Here is a 22,710-nt window from a genome sequence, read left to right on the forward strand (position 1 = left end):
CTGAGAAGAATAGTGTGATGTTTTAAGGACAAACAACTCCAGGCCCTCTTTGGGTCTTTGCCATAAACGAAAATAAAAGAAAAAGTTTACTCGCCCTCTTTCATTACTTTGTAATTCTATTTCATTTAACCAAAGTCAAAATGCCACATTTCCCTGTAGACAAATAGGCATTGAATGCTTTGTACATGACAGAACTTTCCAGTAGTTTTCGTGCCTTTCTCGGGGGGTGTTTCATAAAGCTGTTCGTAAAGTTACGAACAACTTACAAGCGACTGGCGATCAGTTCTTGTGCTGAATTATGGACATTCTGATAAGTATAGCACATCGAACTGATCACCAGTCGCTCGTAAGTTGTTCGTAAGTTTACGAACAGCTTTATGAAACAGGGCCCTGGTTGTACAACTCTTTTCCGGAAGACCGAGACAAATAAACAGATCATTATATTCATCGCGTCACGCTCTCAAAAGCATCGTCTAAATCCGATCTTGTGACTGTTGCCAAGAATTAGCTATTAAAGAAAACAGTTCGGCTTGTCCAAAACTTAATGATAACAGCTGTTTGGGACACGGAAAAGTAGACTGTCTTCTCAACTGTCTTTTGTTGTTGCTATTTTTATGACCATTTTAAAATCGAACGGTAAATAACAAGCGTCCTTCCACAAAAGAAAAACCTTCTGTAAGAGAGCAAACCATTACAATTTTAACATCACAGGCCTAAAATCGTTCTTAAGTGTGTAATTACAGTAGCTCTTTGGTATCAGGCTTAGCTTATAATGTCATTTGAGTTACAACTTTATGGTCCAACAAAGCCATAACCATAAAAAAAGATATGGCAAAACAGGCTGCTTATCAGAGTAATTTGCACTTCAGAATGAATAGTCAATACGGTGTTCATGACGATAATGACCACTCTTTGAGATATGTAAAGGTGATTTAACAAAACGTGTATGAATTGGCCCACTTTTATCTATGTTTGCATTACGATAAGATCTCTAATACTGGCGAGTCATGATGAGCTGAGATTGAGAGTTCATACAGCACAATATTTATTAGGTTATTATTTTATTTAGTTTATTTTTGGTTAAAACAAAAAAAAAGAAAAAGAAAAATAGGGGTGCATGCGGCCCCTTTAATTTTGCAAAGGCGCCTCCCCTTTGCGGAATTTCTGGATCCACCCCTGGTGTGTGTGTGTGTGTGTGTGTGTGTGTGCCTTCAAATACTCGACTGTTTTGATTTGGTTGTTACGATTTATTTCCAGTGTAAACCAGGGGAACAGATCAATGATTGTAGTATTATTTCAGCCTGCCTTCTGAAAGAGGCATGTCTAGTAATCTTTTATTTTGCGAGAAGCGTGAAAATATGTTGAATTTTCTTTATACCTTGTTTATATCGTTCTACACATTATTATTCTGCATTATTCTTCGCATCCAGCAGTGACTGCGCAGAAACTTCAAAAATTCAAAACTTTTGAACCGATTGTCAAGTTTTTCTCAAATTTTTACCGATGTGTAGTTTTCCTATAGTATATTGCTGCATTCTCTCCATCGACATGGACATGGAGATGTAATTGTCCTCTCCAAAGGACTATGTAGGTATATACGTATTAATATAGGTTTTCCCGGCCAATTTTGCACTTTTGTCAGTCCAATTCCTAATTGCTGCATTCAATTTAGCCAAATTTAGCGTAGATGACATGTTCGGTAGTTCAATTTTATGATCTCTTCATTCAAATTCATTTTGGAGCATTCAAATTACCTTTAGCGTCATTCTAATTAACACTTTTTCAATTGAAATTCGTAAAACTAGCACCATTTCGTTATTCGTTCATTCAATTTAGAATGATATCGTCACGTGATCACGGACATGCCGCACTCGTTCATTCAAATTCATTTTTGGGCATCCAATTTAACATCTTTTGCAGTCAATTTAGCACGCATGTTTATGCTTTGGTTCTTTCTTTTTTTTTGTCAACGCAGTTACTGTTTTGCAAGCGTCATTACATTTCATATTTTCGTACTTATTTGAGAGATTTTGGCAACAGTTTTTTTTTTCTTCAATGTGCCTAGTGATTCTTCCAGTCTGAAGATTTAGTGCATCATGTGGCCACAACTTATCTGGCCGTTGAGTGCTTTATTCCGAGTGTGTCGGCCAGTTCTTGGAAGTCAAGGTTATGATCATCAAATGTTTCTATAATTCTTTTTCTGTCTTCTTGAGAAATACGTCTGTATCTAACTTGTGCTGTTATGACTGTAAGAAGATGAACTTAATCTGTAGTATTGGTACATGTAGGCCTAAAATGACATATATGAAAGAAAAGGGGCGCTACAGAACAACCAACCCGAGTTATGTATGGTAAAAATTACTTTTACTGCTTAACAGTGAGTGGATGAAACAAAAAGTCTTAATGTTATCACCTTTTCAAAAAAGAAATAACATGACGTTAATTTGAATGAACATGTTAGGGATTTGACTGCCTATACGCGAAATTGAATGACTGAATTACCCCTTTCGGCCAGTGTTGGCGAATTTGAATGACTGAAGAGCACGTGCCAATTTGAATTCTCGTTTTACGAATTCGAATGGCACATGTGCAAATTTCATTGATCGAAATGCTAAATTGAACGACCAACTTGCAATTTTGAATGACAGAATGTGCAGTGACGAGGATTTTCGCTAAATTGAATGAACCTTTTATCAAATGGACTGACAAAAGTGCGAAATTGGCCGGGAAAACCTATAGTAACGCTGAGAGTGACCTTTGTCAGGACCCGCTCACTGCTGACAATAAACTCGAACCGCGAACCTTGCGAGCGAGAGTCTGTGGTTTATCCACTGAGTTACAACGTCAAATGTAATCCCTATACATAATAACGATATATATTTATTCAGTAGCCACTGCCAAATCAGGGGCCTGTTTTAAAAAAAGATTGAGCGTATGTTGCAATCAATCGTAAATTGCGTTTCATAAGCTTTGCAACTTATCGGAAGTATAACGCGCGTCTACTGAAAATTACGCTTGATTTTTCTTGAAATCAAGCGATTTGTAGGTGTCTGTATGAAACGGGACTTTCGCTCAATATTAAATATACGCTAGATTTATCGAGTTACGCTCAATAATCGAGCGTAAGGTCAATCACAACTCTTTATGAAGCAGGCCCAAAATACCTGTAACATCAAAATCACACTTGCAACTGAATGACAATTTGACCTTCGTCGACAATATTTAGTATCCATTATACTTTTGAGAATCTGCCCTGATAGAAAATCATGGCCAATTCAGTATAATGTGCACATGAGAATTATCATAACCATTACTCAAGCACTAAATAATCGTCGCTTGCAAAAATATTTTAATTATGATATAACTCTCTCTCTCTCTCTCCATGCATTAAAAAAATTATCCTCTCATGAAAGAATAAAAACACAAGAGGTAAAGACAAGCAATATCCTTGTGCATAACAATACTTCATCCACACCGGCACTTATGAGAGAATGTAAATTAATTAATTAACTAATTGATTGATTAATTAATCATTAATCATTTACTTAATGTAATCAATTGATTAATCAAATTAGTTAATTAACTAATACATAAATAAATACAAATAAATGTTTGGGGCGGGGAAGGCAGAGAGGCATATACATACGACCTTCAATGCTACATCGAGACATCTACTTAAGATCATTGATAATTATTTTTTTTTAAATCCTGCTTATCAGACGAGGAGCCAGCAGAAAACAAAAATTAAACAAACTAACCAGACGAAAAGTCAATACGCGCTGCAAAGTATCATGGGACAATCGTGACGTCTCCTGGCCAACCACTGCACACAAAGAGCGATCGAATGATAATGCCCTAAGTTTGTCTTTTCCAACCACTGCCACATACAAGTACCAGGATATTAGTAAAGTGCCACCCCCTCCCCCTCCCAAAGTAAAAATCGAAAGTCGCTCTTTCCTGGTTTTGTATTGTTTTGTGCGTATTTGTGTTGTTATGTTTGTGACAGGAATATCTCCCAGGAATAATCTGATTCAGTGGCAGGTCATAACAGCTAGATAAGACAGAGAAACGCTACAGCATACGGAGTATCGTTAAGGGGCAATCATTTCATAAAGGTTTTATCCCGTTTGAGAAGTCGTAATCTTTTGATGGTATATTACTTAAACTGATTATGACTGAATAAAGTTGATTCAATTTGATCAGGTTTGTGCAGTTGGTTAAATTTTCCAAAGTAATCAATTCAACTGATGGGGTTTTATATTGGATTTGGTTCTATCATACTAGGTCGAAGGTGTTGGTAAATTGTGGGTTTTGGTTTTGGTGTTGTTGATGTTGATGTTGTTGTTGTTGTTTTGTTTTGTTTGTTTGTTTGTTTGTTCGGGGTTTTTTCGGTCAAGACTCACATTTCTTTTTTGTTAGTTTCATTACCGTGTCGACGTAAAAACATTGAGGTTAACGTAATCAAACAGTTTAAGATAAAAAAAAAAACAACAACAACGAAACAGGAGGCGTAGATAACTCTACCACGATACGTCCGCGTGACTCGTAGACACAGGGAGGTGGCCCTGGTACACACGTTCCCTGTCATGTGGACGCGTTATTGTTCGGACAACGAAGGAGCGCTTCGCTGCCACCAAGGAGCATTGTTTGAAGCTCCTTGCTGCCACCAAGTGCTGCACACTCTATCAATTTCTTTCAGCTTCCAGTCATGAATAATGACTTAAGAAGAATACGACAACTGAATGGGTTCGTCCATTGGCCTTTCAATAGTGGCAGCTCCTGTTGTGATATGCTTTGAAACTTGAAATACAAATATATACCCTCATCACATTACTGAATGAATGATTCATATACCTCAACACGAGTACATGACATTGTGTGCGAAGTGTTCAGTAGAGTGACAGGTGTGTGCAATATGAATATCAAGATGAAAACTTACCTCAGCGTTAAAATGTTTTTAATGAAAGCTGTGACTATGGAAGGAACATACTGCTGAGAAATTTGGGCAAATTTTGACAAATTGAATATGTCAATTTTGACCAGGTGGATTTTATCAGTGTGTATATGCGGGATGTCTTTTTAAGTGTTTGCTCTTTTTCGGAGGGGGTGAGGTTCAACAGAGAATTGAAAATACGCCTTCTTTCAAATTTAGCTGGGTAATGATTTTTTTTATCCAAATCAAGTAATGAAGGACAAAAAAGGCCTATTACAAGTGCACGGGAAGAGGAATTTAATATAGTATATCTTGCAGGTGGGTAAGAGCCTTTATGTATTTTCAATAAAGGTTAGTGTATAAACTACGATTAAGGTATTCATTGTTCTTCAGTAAGTGAGGGAAAAGGCAAAGATTTAAACACATCTATGTACATCTAGAGACAATATATAACTTTGAAAGCTACAGTTCCAGGCGGGAGAAAAAAAAAAAACACTGTGACTGTGGAATGAAGTTTACACCTTTTTCTTCAGTTGAAATAAAGGGGGCAAAGCGACATGGGAGTTAACATGAAGTTTGTGCCTGGTATTTCAGCGGCAATCCAAACTTATAAGCAATATTTCCATTTTGCCCACGATTTGACGAAAGTGTCCCTTTTTTTCCAAACAATATGACCCGAATGTTCATTTATTGGAAATGCTGCCGATTGATAATCACAACGCTCTTGAGAAGAGCGGTGCCAACACTGTTCAGGCTACCCTGGAGATATATCGGATCACAGGAATGGTGTCATTACCACCACGGTTACTGAGTATACGGTCCCTTCGGTGATTGTTATTTCCTTGAAAAGGAGAGCCTTTCTAGCAACATTGCTTACCATTCTTTTCCCTGACTGCTAGGACCAGGGCGGTGACTGCGACCGCCGCCACGGAAAGCATGAAGACGACCCCAAGGAGAGTCAGGTACATCGTGAAGCTGCTCTCCGACTTCTTCTCCGGCACCAGATTACTCTCGGACATATTTATCGACTTCGACTTAGTGTCGTACGAACTCATCTTTGATTCTCTGTATTATTTCAGCGTCGTGCACAATAAATAACGATATCAAACAGGAAATCGGTACACTCGCGTGAATCCGACAACAGTCTTAGGCGGGATTCTTGCTTCAACCTCTTTATATGATATGGTACAATATCAGTGTTCTTCTATTTCTTCCAAAAGAAGAATTAACAAGCCTCCTTGAAGTGTCCGACTCTATGGTTCTCCGCTCGTTTCGATGGTGTAAGATGAGATTAGAATAGCTGACTGTTTGACAACTGGCGAGAAAACAATCAGCTTATATCGATATCTTTGAGACAATGTGTCGCTGTCACTCCAGTACCCATCCACGAGCACCACGACAGAAAAGGGGCGTGTCACAGCATACACATAATGTACCTACACACCTACCTTCACCCAGTGCACAGTAACGATTTGATTAACTCAAAATGCAAACTGAACAAGATAAGGACTGGTGTAGTTTCTCAATTAAGTATAATGGATTTTATGGCCTCCTTTTAGACTCAGGTCAAGCAAACAGAAACAAGGCAGGTTTTTCGGAAATATCAGATTCTGTGAAGGTTGATGAAGAACTTATTAAGTCAAGAGAAGCCGCCATTGATATCACATGTCATATTTTGAATAAATCTTTTATCTCCGTTCTTGGTCTCAAAGATATAATGGCCCCATCGCAATTGTTTATACTTGAATGGTAATTCAAGTGATGAATCTTCTTTCCCTCTGCTGACACACAGTTTTGTTGAGGTAGCACATCAAAGTTTGTCCTTATACGATCTACTTTTGGGGGTCACCCACATCCGGGTTTCGAAAGTGTAAAACCTCATTTTTCCATGCTAACACTTTCAGGATTAACAATACACCACAGCTACTTTGCCATTCCTTCCATCACGTTCCCTATCCCCCTGGGTGGACTAACTAAACCTCGCCTAAGTCGAAAAATTGCCTAAGTCGTTGAAATGTTAACTCAGATGGCTACAATTGGCTTAATTCTTGTGTAAGTCGATGGATATTCTCATGTCTCTTTGGATTAGATCAAGCCGAGTTTGACTGCAATTGCATCATTTTGTAATCATACAAACTATATAACCACAAACATACCAAAAATCACTCAGTTGACGGAGTTCAAGACCGTTTTTGTTTCAACCACATTGGAGTTCACGTGATTTGACAAGTTCACAACGTAAACAAAAGGCAAAAGAACGCGTGCGTGGCCATGATTCACCTACGTGACTCGTTTACACGTTTGCTATCATGTGCACGCGCGAATGTGCTCTAGATAGACAAGTTACTGGATAGGTAAACATTAAATTTAGACCGAGCGCTACGAAACGACTATACCCATATCCCTGCTGTCTATGAACACACGTGGTAACATATCTATTGATGTATTTTTATGCCTTTACACATCAACATTTCGAACAATGGTTGATCCTGACAAATAGAAAACTGCTGGAAGCTTGCCCGACATTGCAACAAATAAGTGGATTCCAAGTAATGAACTGTGTTTAAGTGGAACTAGTGAAAAGAAACGGTAATTAAGGGGTTCCCAGGAAAATGTTATCATTGTAAATCGTAATACATTTTGTAATCAAAATTAGCCTGTTGTGAATGTATGCGTAGTCATACAACCCACGAGACATGCAGCCAACGAGAAAGACAAAAAGTAAAACAGGCCCGCTAGCTGAAATAGGTTTAACAGGCCAATGAGCTATATAGACACTAGGCAAAATTACAATGTCCACGAGCTGCATAAAGCCTCGTAGTGTCATGCCGAGCTCGTGGAACCTGTTTTTGTCTAGTCTCGAACCTTCGCGCTTTGTTCTCTATTGTGTCTAGCTAGTGGACTTTATGACTCGTGAGCTGAATGTGGGCTCTATTCGACTCGTAGGCAGTATGACTCGTGGGTGTCGAACTCGTGAAGCGCACCCAAACGATTGGAATGACGTTTCAGGCAGTTTCTATAAGAGATGTAGGGAAATGAACGAAAAGGAACAACCTCGGTATATCACGAGACTCTTAAACCGAAGGTGTGGATTCTGATCTTGCTCGATGTATGCATTGATCAATATTGAACACGCGATTTCAAATTTTCCTTACTTGCACGAACGGTTACCTGGAGAAAGCTTCGTAATGGTCTTGATGAAAGACCCTCCCCCCCCCCTCCCCCCACTCACATTGTTGGGTATGCTTAGATGCGCTCATCCCCTCCCTTCCAATACCCTATCTCAGAACTGCCAGAATTACTGAGCCCCCACCGACCCCATTCATACCATTTGCGTGCTTTCCACAAGCTTTTCCTGCCTTTGAGCAGGGAGGTGAGACTCAACTCCCTGCCATGAGATCCCCCTAATAATCTTTATCAATTACTATAATGCAATGCTTCTTCTTTGAGCTCTCATTCCAACTCCCTATCTCAAGGCAAGGGGTGGGGACAAGGAGTCAATATTTCTACTTTTCAAACTGAAATAATCCTGAATGAGAAACAAGCTTTCAAAACTAGCAGGAATATTAAGCATTCCATCACGAGATTAACATTGAATAGACTTTTCTATGCTTTTTTTAAAGATATGTTATATTACCCCCTTCTCAGATTTATCAAGAGTCCAAAAAAGAAATATAGATTAAAAAACGACGATTCATTAAAGAGATCTGGCTTTTTATTGTTTTATTTTGTCTTATTTTGTTTTTGTTTCTTGTTTAAGTTAAATCTCAGGCCCCTTCACGGTACCCCTTCACGGTATTAAGGAATTTGCATGCGGTCCTTATGACCAAAGAGTGGGATGGGGGTCCCTTCTTTTTGCTATTCGATGTCTATTACCATGAATATTACTGCCTACTTAAGATTGTCGTAATTTTTCTAGAAGCGTTACTCACTATCCTCTTTCCTCAGGGCCATGACCAAGGCGATGACGGCCACGGCTGTGACAGCGAGCAGGAGGATGATACCAAGAAGTACCAAGTACATCGTCGAGCTGCTCTTCGATTTCACCTCTGGCACCAGATCGCTCTCCGATATCCCCATCGATTTCGACTTCGAGTCGTACGCGTTCATTTTTTTTTTCTTATCTCAGTCAGCGGGGTTTGCGATGAAAGTAAAATTGGCGACACAATTTGCAATCAGCGTCGTGAAAATCTTGCTCAGCGTTTTTATGTGATGTGATCACCAATGCTTTCATTCCAGAAGAAAACTGACGAGTGTCATTGAAATGCCCTACTAAAGAAGCCCTCGTCTCAAGTACATGGTGTGTGGTGGTTTTATATTGGAGAATCTCACTGTTTGACAAGCAAGGAGAAAACAGAATTTCACTTGTCAAAAAAAAAACTCCTTACGATTCAGCGCAGTCATTCCACTACACGTCATTGAGTGTTACGACAACAGAGGGGCGTGTCATGACATCTTCAACTACCACACCCACCCACATCCCCCAAACACACACACACACACACTCACACATCCACATTCAAACACACAAGCTATAGAATGCAAATTTGTCACAATGATATTGTAATGTTTATCAAGAAAGCACAATAGACATGATGGCCTCCTTTTGTACAGTCAACAATACAGACTTGTTCGGTTTGGGGGGTTTTATAGGTTTTTTGTGTGTTGATATTTGATGCTACTTATACGTTTACACCAGGTTATGATGACAGAAGCACTTGGCAATATTCCAAAGAAACGTGATATAAGAGAAGTGCCCATAAGTATTTCTTCTTTCCCGCACAGTTAACAAAAAATCCCAAATATAGATTTGAAAAAAAAAAACACCTTATCTAACATTGATCGATCCGCAATTGTGGCATTCGATGTAATGTCTCTTTACAAACGCTCAACTCTTACATGATTGTGACATCCTGGTGATGCTGATGAAATAGTATCCATAAACAAAAGTGCAGGGGATTTTTTCCTTCCTTTAAGAATTTCATAACTTACTTTGATAATCAAACTGGTATTCGCGTGAGAGAGGGGAGTATAATATTCTTTTAAATATTGGGGGAAGGAGTGGGGACGACGGAGAGAGAGGAAAAGACTTTCGTCTTACATTGTTTACGTCACACGGTTGGGTCTGTGGGCAATGCTCAGAAGAAGGGGGTAATTTGTCGACGAAACCTTAACTTAATGATCGGATTTGTATTTTTCCAGGCGTACATGTAATTTCTTTCTTTCTTTCTTTCTTTCTTTCTTTCTTTCTTTCTTTCTTTCTTTCTTTCTTTCTTTCTTTCTTTGCTTGTTTGCTTGTCTATTTATGTAGCAAAAATTTCGGGAGCAGCAACCCCACCCCGTTCCACGGCCAGTGTATTTTCACACCATTCTTCTTGATGTTAACAGGTTTGTAGGATCCAGTTCGAGATCATGCAGAAAAACAGAAAAATAACAGTTAGTCGCGGTTATCAGAATGATGGTGTGCGAAGGTGTGAAAAGTTCATATTATAGGCCTATATACGTTTCTTTGTGCCAACTGCGTAGACAAGGGCAGGTACAGACCGGATAAGACCTTACATTTGGTGTGGCAGGAGCAATTCTGAAGATGGCCTGCCGCTTACCCGAGTCAATTATTTACTGCATTTCTCACAAGTCACATCTAACTTAAGATAAGATACAATTTTCCATGAGAAAAGGTCCAGCTGTTCCTAGATGGTACCTCCGCGTGGAGCGCGAAGTGATGGAAGATAGATAAAGTCGTTCCTTCTCTTAGTCTGTGCTAACAAAGGGTGGTCTAAGTCCACAGCGACGATCCGTGAATCGGGTTGAACTAACGTTTAAATATACGGCAGAGTCCACTGCGTTTCAACATGTTGTTATGAAAGAGTTTCATAATGTGCAAATTTTTTGTTTTGTAACGGTTCAAAGGACGAATTTGGACAGAGAAGTATCGCAGTGAACTTTTTCAACTTGGACTGTGCCAACAATAAGGAACTCATCCTAATCAATATTTTGCGTGCCCTCTCTGAGTGGTATGGTGAGGGATTGGCTAATTTGCTATAACGTCCCCAGAGAACGATGAACGCGACAAGTGTATATATACATATCATAATGACGTTTGCTTTGCTGGAACTGAGTTGATTGAATGCAAAATAAAAACCAGTCAGGGCGCTACCTCACAAACTTTTGCAGTGGTACATAGCTCTCAATAAGTAAAACACCCCAAACAAATATGTCGTTTAAAATTCAAAAGGTGATCAAAAGACTCTGATGTCACGGCGACGTCGATGGACAGTTTGCACATACACCAGTGCATCCTCTGTACCATCCATCCTTCGTACCATTGGCTAGATATTTAGATCAAAATGAATAAAACTACCTGCTTTCCTTTTTTATAAAGCGTATGCATCTCTTTTAATGTTTTTTTTTCTCTTGGACAGCTATTCAGGGATCCATTTAAGATAATTATATTTGACATGTTTGGGGTCTTAAAAACTGAATTTGTAGTACGTATATTTTTTTTTCTCCTCTTCTCTGTCCCTCTCTTTCTCTCCCCCCCCCCTTTTTTTTCTCTCTCTCTCTCTCTCTCTCTTAATCCGCCTTTCCATCTATCTATCTATCTATCTATCTATCTATCTATGTCTTATCGACAATCCCCAGCCAAGAATGCTTTTCCAAAGTATCTGTGCGTATGTGTGTGTGTGTGTGTGTGTGTGTGTGTGTGTGTGTGTGTGTGTGTGTGTGTGTGTGTGTGTGTGTGTTGGTGTGTGTCTCCTTAGAAAAGAAATGGTTCCGTGCGTCGAATTGATACCATGCCCGGACTATCCTTCGCATTTATTTTGCTTTTGTCTTAATTGGAACATGCTTGTCAATACTGGTGGCAGAGGATTGATCTTCGAGACCCAATTTTGCCCACCCCCCCCCCCCCTCCTCCTCCACCCCACCCCTCAGTATATAAGGCTTGTTGCACAATTCAGTAGGGCCTATACTGCAATACATCCTCAGGTGTCTTTTTGCTCTTACGTATAGGCCTATATCAGTTCAATTTGATGTCCGATGAAGTCTTTGTGCCCTTTAATACTTGTAAATTACAATATGAATGTGTAGTGGAATAAAATCTGGGGCCTGTTTCAAAAAGATTGAGCATAAGTTTAAACTTACGCTTTAGATATACATTTGCGATTGATTGCAACTTGAAATCAATAGCAAATTTGCATTTCATATACAACTTTGCGATTGATTGCAAGTTACGTTTTTTTTTTCTTGAAATCAAGCGTAAGTTTCTTTATGAAACAGACTTACGCTAAAGATTTACTGAGTTACGTTCAATAGATCGAGAGTAAGATCGATCGTAACCCTTTATGAAACAGGTCCATGGAATACCTAGTCACTGTAGCAGTAAAACAAACCTGCAGCATTTCAGTATACAGTTCTCCAATAAATCTTTGTCTCTCCTGCCTCTCTCAAAAAGAAAAAACAACAACCAGAACCGAAAAAAATAGAAAACCGTTTTTGAACGAATAAAATGATACAGAGAAGAGAGACGGAGAGAGAAAGAGACAATCACAAATCACAGATTAACCTACTTCCTCCACCTCCACTGGATGGGGTGGATCCACTTCCCGGGCTTTGCGTGCTCGAAACGGGCTGGTTGGTAACAGGTGAGTTGGTAGGTTGGACGGGTGCATCGGTTGGTGCAGTTGTAGTGACAGGCGCAGAAGTTGGCTCTGGGGGAAAAATTATAATACTTATATATATACGTATATGTATATGTATATAATATGCATATCAAACATGAAACGAAACAAGAATAATGTTCTCAATTATCGCATGGCACAACTTGAGAGAAGTCTTTGCTTATCACACTGGTTAAGTATTAGATTAGAACGGCAATTCCTATTAAGACAAGTTTAACAGACAGGATGCATATTCCATGTTCTAACCCGCAAAAGGCGGAAGTGAGAGAGGGATATGTTTTTTTTTTACATTGACGCTGAATTGAATATAATGTAACTTTGCACTCATTGTTTATTGATACAAGTTTACAACTGGTACCACCATGCCTTTGTGACAGAACACTGAAACGTTGGTCAGTGTGTATACACAAATCATTCTGAGGCACTTATTCTCTAAAATTAATGTACATTTTACTGTCCGAGACCGAGACAGATCAAGAAAAATGTAAGGAGCTCGACTTTGCTTAAACAGTATCAAATCTTTTTTCATTTCCCTAATGTAAGATACCACTCAAGGTTAAATTTGACTTTATAAGCAGAATCAAGCCCAACGGACAGGATGATTCTAAGATTAGATATTCATATTCCTTTTTCGTTGACTATTGATATCGTATTGCAACCTGATTATCAAATTAGATTAGGAATGGATATCATCATCTCATAGCCTAATAGCCTGATTACATTTTTCGATGATTTAGCAACTACAATTTTCCACCCTAACCACCAATAAATTAAATTATCAAAACGCACAAATTTTTGTTTGATGTGAAGAATGTGATTTCTTTTTAATTCGATCAGACTTAAAAAAGATTTGAAGAAAAATTGACTCTTTCAGGTCGATGGGACATCTGTGAGGAAATAGATAATACCTCACCAATCCAATAGGATAATTTTGGTAGCTATTATTTCTCTTTCATGTGATATGTCTGATTTGAAATAACTTTTTATTAGTGGAAAAATTGAGCAAAGAAAATGGGATGCCATCGGGATGGAATGAAAGGGATGATACCAATCAAAATATCTTTAACATATAGTGAAATTTCATCTCATGTGTTTCTAAAATAAGTGTGTCAGTCGGGCAAATTCTACTTCAACCAACTTATAGACAGACACATAAACAAGAAGCTATCATTTTCAACTGAAGTAACTTTTAGCTATTTTCATCATACTGGATTTCCTTTTCTTTTAGAATCACTTAACTTCCATCAAATCAAACACATAGATTAACAAAATGCTCTCGCTTAGTAAACACTATATCGATAAGAAGTAAACACAACAAGCAATCAAACTGGACAATAATAACAAGTGTGCCATGAACCAGTTTTCTACTGTTCTCCAATTGCATGGATGCCTGGACACGGTTCTTCTCTCATTTATATAGTCACTGAAAGATGTTTTCATTTGCCACTAACACAAGCTGGAGTACGCCTTCACTGCAAACTTTAGGAACCTTTAATATAGAGATTGCCATGAATACATCTTGTCAAGGAGATACTGCATTGCATTATTTGAATACAATAGCTCATAAGTCTATTGACTTGTCGAGTGCATATGAGAAGGCATATGAAAAAGCCCTGAAAGAGTTGAGAGTAAATACTGAAGTACAGAATCATAAAGGGCACGGTGTGTTTTTATTGCCCTGAAAACATGCGTACCTGGCACAGCCCAGGACTGCTCCAATAGTTGGTATCCAACTCCGTTGTAGACCACATACACCCAGTAGTACACCGTGTCACCAATCTGCGGGTTTATATCCGTTTTCTCGTGGACCCAGTAGTTTCCTTTTAGAAAAAGGAACAGAAAAAGACAGCAAAAGAAAACGGACAAAATATTCAGTCAAACAGGTGGATTATTCGTCAAAGAAGACTGAGGAACAATATCTGAAATAACTCTCCTTTTCCTTATTCAATGGATTCCATTACATGCTGTTATGTCGTTCAAGACAACACAAGTTCTACCAGTTTAGCATCTTCTCTTGTCAGTCCATAAACAAACAAACGAAAAGCAAGAAAACAAACAAGCCGACAAATGGATTATTACCTTTGTAATCACTGGAATACCAAACAGACAAAAAGAGTCAGGCTAGTTTAGCCTACAAAGAGGGCAGTATAAGTTCATTATCATGATTACCATGGGTAAACCAACTGTGTAATTGCATTCAAAACAAAATGTGTCTTTACGTGCTCGTTTCCAGACCTTGAGTGCGGGGAAGCTGACACACTTTTTTGCAATTTCCTGAACCCATCCATATTTTTTTCTTTTTTGCTCGTAATCATCATAATTATTTCAACGGAAAGGAAGAAAATTTTAAGAAGTGACAACAGCATTTGGAAAGTTACACGAATATAAATCATGTAGGTAGAAAACAGCTCATAATAGAGAGAACTGATCACAAGCAGACGATTCTGATGCCCACGGCTTGCAAAACTCCAGGAGATTAGCATAAGATGAATCAGGATAATGGTAAAAACAAACAAGTACAAACAAACAAACAAACAAACAAACATGACAGTCAAAATTCTGCAACCTTACCTGTGGGTTCGGTCACATCATAGTTGTAATCACCAGCAGCAACACCGTTTAACGGTCTATTGATGTTGTAGTGGTATGCCACAAGGGATACCCCGTCTTCATCTGAAAAAAAAAAATGAAACATGGATGGTAAATAGTTAATCTGTGTTTATCCAGTCTTGACGCCTTGACTGAGATAGATAAGCGTTTCGATGCGAATTTTCCACACTGGTCCATCACCTAGCGCTCAAGCAAAAAATAATGATAATAATAAATGAAATAGATGAAATATATATAAAAGAAACAAATAAAATGATAATAATGAAGATAATGATGGTGATAATAATAATGATGATAATGAAATCAGTACCTGAATGTCTTTGTATCTCAGGTAAAGGACGACATTTTGTTTTCTATATTTTGTTTTATTGAATGTCCGATTTTATAGGCAGTGTCCCTTTGAAAATATGTGAATTATGTCCTCCACCAATGTTCCCATTGCTTTTGTCTGATGTATCTACGCGTAACGTAATAACATAATATGTTACAGTCAGTACAAAGACATGCCATCAAAGCTATATTCCTTCAAATACTAGTTTATGAGTACGGTCTGTGACGCAAAGTTTTGGCCGCTGTTGCTAGAGGCATCCTTACAAGAAGCTATTAAACAAATCAGTTGCATACAAAATCAAAGATTATGTTGTGAGCATTATTGTCACGGTTATGATACCATTGTTATTGATTTATATGTTTATTCAAGTATCGTAGTAAGATTGTATATGCCGTATAGTGTAACGTGTAGTTCTCATCATTGGAAAGCACACTGAGACGAAAACATATAATGTGTTCTGTAAGTAAATCAATTATTAGTATCATTATACAATTGTACTGATGCGGCGCATAGCAAAAAGTATGTATAGAATAAACAAGGTGAGTGACCTTATACTTTGCTGTCTCGTTTGTATCTTGACATTATAACCATTCCATTACAAAGTGGTTCGTCTTGTTTCTTCAAAACCTAGAAATTTCATGTCCTTACTCCCTTCTCTCCTAATTTCAAAATTTTAAGATGTTTCGAAATTTGGAGTATTTCTCTTTTTGAGTTAATCAACTCTGGTTTTATATCTATCCATTCCTTTGATCTGAATCGGCTCTATGGTACTTCACGATCGATTTCTTTACAACTGTATATAACTGTGTATCCAGTAACTTGCAATAAGCATGCAAAGAGATTGAATGTCTGATTCAATTTCAATTTCAATTTATTTCTGCAACTTTTTCTCCAGGAATACAATGGAGAAACGAAAATACATAACACCCATTTTGGTAAAATAACATTTTCTATATAGGTTAATCATGTGTTTAAACAAGCTCATTTCTTTACAAAATACAGTAAGTTGTTGCATTTTCACTTCCATGCCATGTTCCACGTGGTTGAAAGGGACGTTACATTAATGCCCCCATTCCACAGAGATTTTGTTTTTTTTCTCATCAGTCACTTGTTGGAAGCAAAGATTGTTACTTCGGGCCACCCACAGAAGTTTATCGGATCACCGTCTGATAAATCCGACACTTGTAATCGTTGACTATCAGGTCAGTGTCAGACATATTCCGCTCGATCCTCTTGCCTCATGAGACCAGACATGTCTGATACTGACCAGATAGTTGACCAACACAAGGCGGATTTATCAGACGGTGATCCGATACACTTCAGTGGATGGCCGGAAACAAAAATCCTTGGTTTGGACGAGTGGCCGATGAAAAAAAGGAAAAAAAATCTATGTGGAACAGGGGTAAACAATACGCAATGATTTCCTGATAAAACGACTATTGTCATGGATTTATTCGTAAAGAACAAAAATACTTCAAATATTTGTGGGCCCCTTTCAACACGACTCTCCACTTTTTCATCATTCTTTGATGTCAACTCACCTCTGATACAGAAATACATTATTGCACAACCATGAGTGCTCTTCCCCCCCCCCCCCCCAAAAAAAGAAGAGATTATTATCATCAGGATCACTACTCATTTTCAATTTAGTATTATTACCATCTTTTTTTCATCAAGTTAACATTTGCAAGCCAAGGTAGCATAAAAACAAGCAAATTATTTGCATGGATTTCACAAAATATTCCCAACATATCACTATTAGCTTCCCGGGTGAAGGAAATTTGTATAAATCACTGTAATGAATTCTCAGACATCTTTCTCCCAGTACTCAACAAACGGAAATGTAGGGCTGTAGAAACCTAAAGAAGAGATGGAGTTAACAGCAATCTTATTCGGTTTGATCACATCTTGATTTCGCCTCTAAAAAAAAAAAAAAAAAAAAAAAAAAAAAAAAAAAAATATATATATATATATATATATATATATATATATCTATTTATTTATTTATTTATTTATAGTATACGCCAAACTGGAGCTACCCACAGACAGGAAGACAGTTTATTGATGACTCATTGCATAATGATCAGCCACGCTCTAAGGAAAATGATTTTTTCTTTATAACGGTATACTGCAATTATACCATTCGCCATCCCTGCTCATAAAAGATGAGCGGTACATTCTACATATTGGTATAGCCACGCAGACTCGCAAAGAAATAAAAATGCGCAAAGATTGATAACATTAAAATCAAAATTACCAGACTTTACGTATTTTTTACACTCATTTGAATTAACAAAGAACTGTACTTGAGGATTATATGATTCCAGTGTCATTTGTCGGAAGAGATCGAAGAAAAAAATATTCCAGTATAATAAATGGTACAATTTCCACAACATAGGACCTACAGCTCAAAATCAAAATTTACTTTTGTTTTATATGCTTTATCGTTATGTGAAATTTAATCATATTTACTACATAAACAAGTGAAATACAGTATACTTATCGTAAACATTATGTTAGCTTCAAAATGAATTTACGAATTACTCAGATAAACGGTGTTATCAAACCGCAATCATCAAAGGCACAAATGCACCTGTGGATTTTTACTTATTTTTATTATTTTTGTTGTTGCTGTAGTTGTGTGTGCATCCAGAGAAAACTGACAGGTGTTTTTATAATTACAGCCAAATGGAACTTCATCTCTTGAACCTAATTGGTATTAGCAAGTAGCAGATGACAGAGTCAGAGATTTTCATTTCATTTCATTTCATTTATTTATTTCATTCTTTCTTTTTTTCAGCAAAACATAACACAGAATAAATCAGGAGTAATAACATACACAACATAGGCATGTATTCAACTTTTCATGACAGATAATGGTTAACAAATAAAAATCATACATGCATACCGGCAAAATACAAAGTTATGTTTGGAGAAAAAAAGAGAATTGAGAGGTCCACTGAAAAGCATGCTTGTATATTGTGAACCACTCAAAGGATTCTTATGAACATATTTGTTTCCGAAGACAGGACGGAACAAGACAAGAGAAACACAACAACATGACATGACTTGACAGAAGGGTATACCATTGAAAGGAATAAAGCACAACAGAATAACAGAAAGAAAGGAAAGAAAGAAAGAAAGGACGGAAGGAAAAGCCCACACGCTGAACATCGGGATCGGAATAGGGAATTGAGGTGCTTCGGAGCTCAAGAAGCTGAGCAAGGTTTATACAAGTAAGATGATGTAATAAATAACACAATGATGAATTCAACGATTGACGATAAACCCTTGGGTTGTAGAGACCAGCTAGCTATTAAATGAATAGTAAATGTCTTAGTAGGAATTTAACAAAAAGAGTTTCAACTTGCGCTTAAACGAATTCAAAGATGGAGAATTTTTTGTATCACAACTTAAAGAATTCAAGAATCTAGGCCCGGTGTATATGAATGTATTCTGGGTCAATAAAGTTCTCAGGAAGGGTAAATGAAACTTATTAGATCGTCTGGTGGGATAATTATGAAAAGATTGATTTCGTGGACACATTGAATAAAAGATGCTGGGTAGTGCATTTGTGTTATAATTTAACATAAACTGACCCAGTTTAAAGAAAAACAAATCTTCAATTCTTAAAATCTTATATTTACTAAATAATGGATCTGCATGGGAACGTGGTGAAACGCCACAAATAATACGAAGTGTTGTTTTTTTTATAACGTTATCTATATAGTTTATCTAATAAAGTTTGATGGGCACTTCCCCATGCTAAAATTCCGTAATTAAGATAAGGTAATATTAATGAAGAATACAACGTCAACAAGGGTGAACCATCCTTTTTGTTTAATTTCTGGATACTCACGTGGATAGGCAAAACGGATTCCCTGGGGCGACACCAGCGAGATCTGTGGAGTCTGCACCTGGTAGCTGAGTGGGTAGACGACCTGCGTAGCGTCGGCACCACCATCGTGGGCGAAGAACGCGAACGCCGCCAGCAAGGCGACGAGATGTAGCTTTCCTTTCATGTCGACAGCACACTGTTGCCTTGTGAAAATGATGTTCAGCACCTGGCTGAAAACTCTTTAATTATTAGACTTATGTAACCTCTGTTGAAGCGTGAGAAAAGGTACGCACGAAACCATCTGCTATTTGTTTTAATTTGGTTTTAATAAGTTAACTGTGTATATTATGCTCTTCATTTGTTTGAAGTAAGGTGGTGAAGATAACTTTACTGTTTACAGCAGACAACAGGCACGGCGCAAACACCGACGCTAACGCATGTTTGATTCACAGCTGATTATGTTCCCTCACCCCTTATAGGACTTTTACCATCATTTAAAAACAACAAAAGGTCATATCTTGCTTCCTTGATGTTATTAGTTGTTGTTGTTTTTTTGTCCGCGAGGAGACTGCAAAATACAAGTTTGGCTTTTCAGCACGTCTCCTCCATTTCCTGCAACTTTAATTGTAATTCAATTTCATCTGCCTATGTGATGCGTAGTATATGTTGTTAATTTCGGGTATTTTTCTTTGTTACTTGTACTTGTTAATTGTATAGATATTGTGTTATTTATTTATTGTATTATATGTGTATGCCAATGTTTGCATTATTGGAAATGAAATAAATGAAATTAGATATCTCTCATGTAATGTGCACACAATATCTCGAAAGAATAGATGTGAATAGGGAAACTTAACCTTCTCAAGACCACCGTCCCACTGTCTTGTTGACAGTGTTTGTAAACATCTCACCCACGGAATGACAGGGTTAACAGGAAAAAGAGGAAAAGGAGAATGTAGCATACGGAGTTTGCTTCGTAGACGTTAATAAAAATTCATATCGACAATGAATAGTTGGCTACATATTTACTACTGAGTATATAGCAGTGTACCTGGTTGCCTGCCTGACGTAGCACCGTATGTTCTGTTCTAGATTTGTTAAGACTGAGGTTTGAGGTCGTCGTCTAAGTCAAGCGATTCGTTTATTGATAGCGGTCTCCTCCACCTGTATTTAAAGATTTAAATATTTGCTATGAAATATATGTCTTATTTCACATGATTATAACATTTGTAATGTGAACTCTTGTTTATATTTTCATGACTTGTGAATAATATGTTTGGTATTGTTATACTTATTTTTCAATTCAATTTAATTCAAATGATTTAATTTCCATATAAAGTAATACAAAGCAAACATTTTTATACAAGTGGAGAAATAAAACTTACTGAAACTGAAACTGATTTCATGTTTTGATGTTGTTAATTTGGTGACACGATATTTGCTCCTATGACAATTGCTCTGATCTTATTTTCTCTAAGGACTTAGGGTTAGGGTTAGGGTTGTAATGGGGTTTTTGGTTTGGTTTGATGTGAGGATTCGGATGAGGATTGAGACCGTGTCACACCTTTCTGGGCAAGCCTTGCGTGCGACTTGCGAAGAACAATTTTTACTACCCGGAGGTCTCCGTTGATGACCCGCACATGACAGTTCCCAGCACGTATCTCACCCGTAGTCGCCCGGAGTTGCGCACGCAAATCTTTTTACCCGCAACCATGTTTAGGCCCTGTCACACCTTTCCGGGCATGCTACGCGGGCTTGTTAATGTAGGTATTTTTCCAGCATACCAGACAATTTCTGAGGGCGGACAAGGATTTGGGCGAGTCAGTGCATGGTCTTAAGGCCGTGTCACACCTTTCCGGGCAAGCCTTGTGTTCGACTTGCGAAGAACATTTTTTACTACCCGGAGGTTCCTCCACATGACCCACACATGACAGTACCTAGCACGTATCTCACCCGTAGTTACCCGGGGGTGTGCACGCAAATCTTTTTTACCCGCAACCATGTTTAGGCCCTGTCACACTTTTCCGGGCAAGCTACGCGGGCTTGTTGCGTCTAGGGATTTTCCAGCATACCGAACAATTTTGAAGGCGGACAAGGATTTGGGCGAGTCAGTGCATGTGTCTTACTTGCTGGACGCATTCTACTTAAATTCTACTGGCGGGTATACTGTGTGACCTGTGTACCAGTAGCGTGGATGCCGACAACTCCGTGAAGGAATTCCTCTGAAGGAATGGCAGAAGTCCCACAGAATGTCAGTGTCTTGGCTGCGTACGGAGACTGCGAAGTACTTGCGTGGGAGTTGCCTGCGAGGTGCTGCCGCGCTAAGGGCCTCCTACTAGCGATCTGCGTGGACCTCTTCGGGCATCCCCGCGACTCACCCGGAAAAAGTTTTGGTCATGCTCAAAACTTGGCTGCGGTTAAATCGGACTTGCGTGCGCACCTCCGGGCAACTACAGGCGACTTACGCGCTAGGTACTGTCAGGTGCGGACCAACTGTGGAGAACTCCGGATAGCAAAAGGATTTGTTTCCCTCAAGTCAAGCCGCAAAACTTCCCCATATACGGTATGACAAGGCCTTGAGCATGCTCAAAACTTGTTCCGAGTGAGTCGTGGGGGTTCGCTCGCAGAGGTACACGCAGAACAGCAATATGAGACTCTTACCGGCAGCACTTCGCAGGTAACTCCTTCGCAGGTACCTCTCAGTAACCGTAAGTCGCGTAACAGAAAACGGATCGGTTTCAAAGTTCTCACGCAGGTCACACGGAATACACGCAAGTAGAAGCTCGCAAACATTCTAGTGCGCTCGCGGAATTCTCCTGCGTGCAGGAAAATCCCTCCTCGCAACAAGCCCGCGTAGCTTGCCCGGAAATATAAATAAAATATTTCATATAACTTGTTCATCAGTGACAAGTTGTGATGGCTGTTATAAGCTACAGAAATCCTTGCATCTGATTGACTGAGAGAAAATTTGTCACAGAAATGTGGCAGTTGTCTCTGGCAACAAATCTTATGAAACCGGACCCTGGGCATGGTATGGCGCCTTTTAGTCTCGTCACTAGTGTAATGGTCCGCAACATTGTAAATTTGATAAATCGATTGAGATATATCTTCAGTCCCTAACTTTTAATGATTAATCGCTGATTCGATACCAATGGGGTATCACGTCTCCATATTTGCATTAACATCCACAGGACGAGTTTTATTGCCAATTGAGAATCAATAGTTTTGGTTTCATTTCTTTTGGTTAGAATGAAACTAACGATGATTAATCTACATTCAGTTGTTGACACCAAATGATTTGTGGTAAGGGTTATGTCCA

The 22,710-nt window shown here is 38.4% G+C and overlaps 1 protein-coding gene across 1 annotated transcript in view; it reads right to left on the reverse strand.

Moving 5' to 3' along the window:
* LOC139715752 (beta-1,3-glucan-binding protein-like) overlaps positions 1 to 19,599 on the reverse strand; it is a 31,331-nt gene extending 11,732 nt beyond the window's left edge. Inside the window, exons 1-4 of the mRNA XM_071627302.1 lie at positions 19,413 to 19,599; positions 15,184 to 15,285; positions 14,307 to 14,432; positions 12,502 to 12,642 (exon numbers count right to left, since the gene is read on the reverse strand). Of these exons, the coding sequence (XP_071483403.1) occupies positions 12,502 to 12,642; positions 14,307 to 14,432; positions 15,184 to 15,285; positions 19,413 to 19,575 (532 nt within the window). The 5' untranslated portion in view covers positions 19,576 to 19,599. The remainder of the gene's footprint in view (positions 1 to 12,501; positions 12,643 to 14,306; positions 14,433 to 15,183; positions 15,286 to 19,412) is intronic.
* Between the last annotated feature and the right edge of the window lie 3,111 nt (positions 19,600 to 22,710).

Source organism: Diadema antillarum, unplaced genomic scaffold (assembly GCF_040938485.1).
Source record: "Diadema antillarum isolate AM-2024a unplaced genomic scaffold, OU_Dant_1.0 scf00000054, whole genome shotgun sequence".
In the NCBI taxonomy this organism is placed as follows: domain Eukaryota; kingdom Metazoa; phylum Echinodermata; class Echinoidea; order Diadematoida; family Diadematidae; genus Diadema; species Diadema antillarum.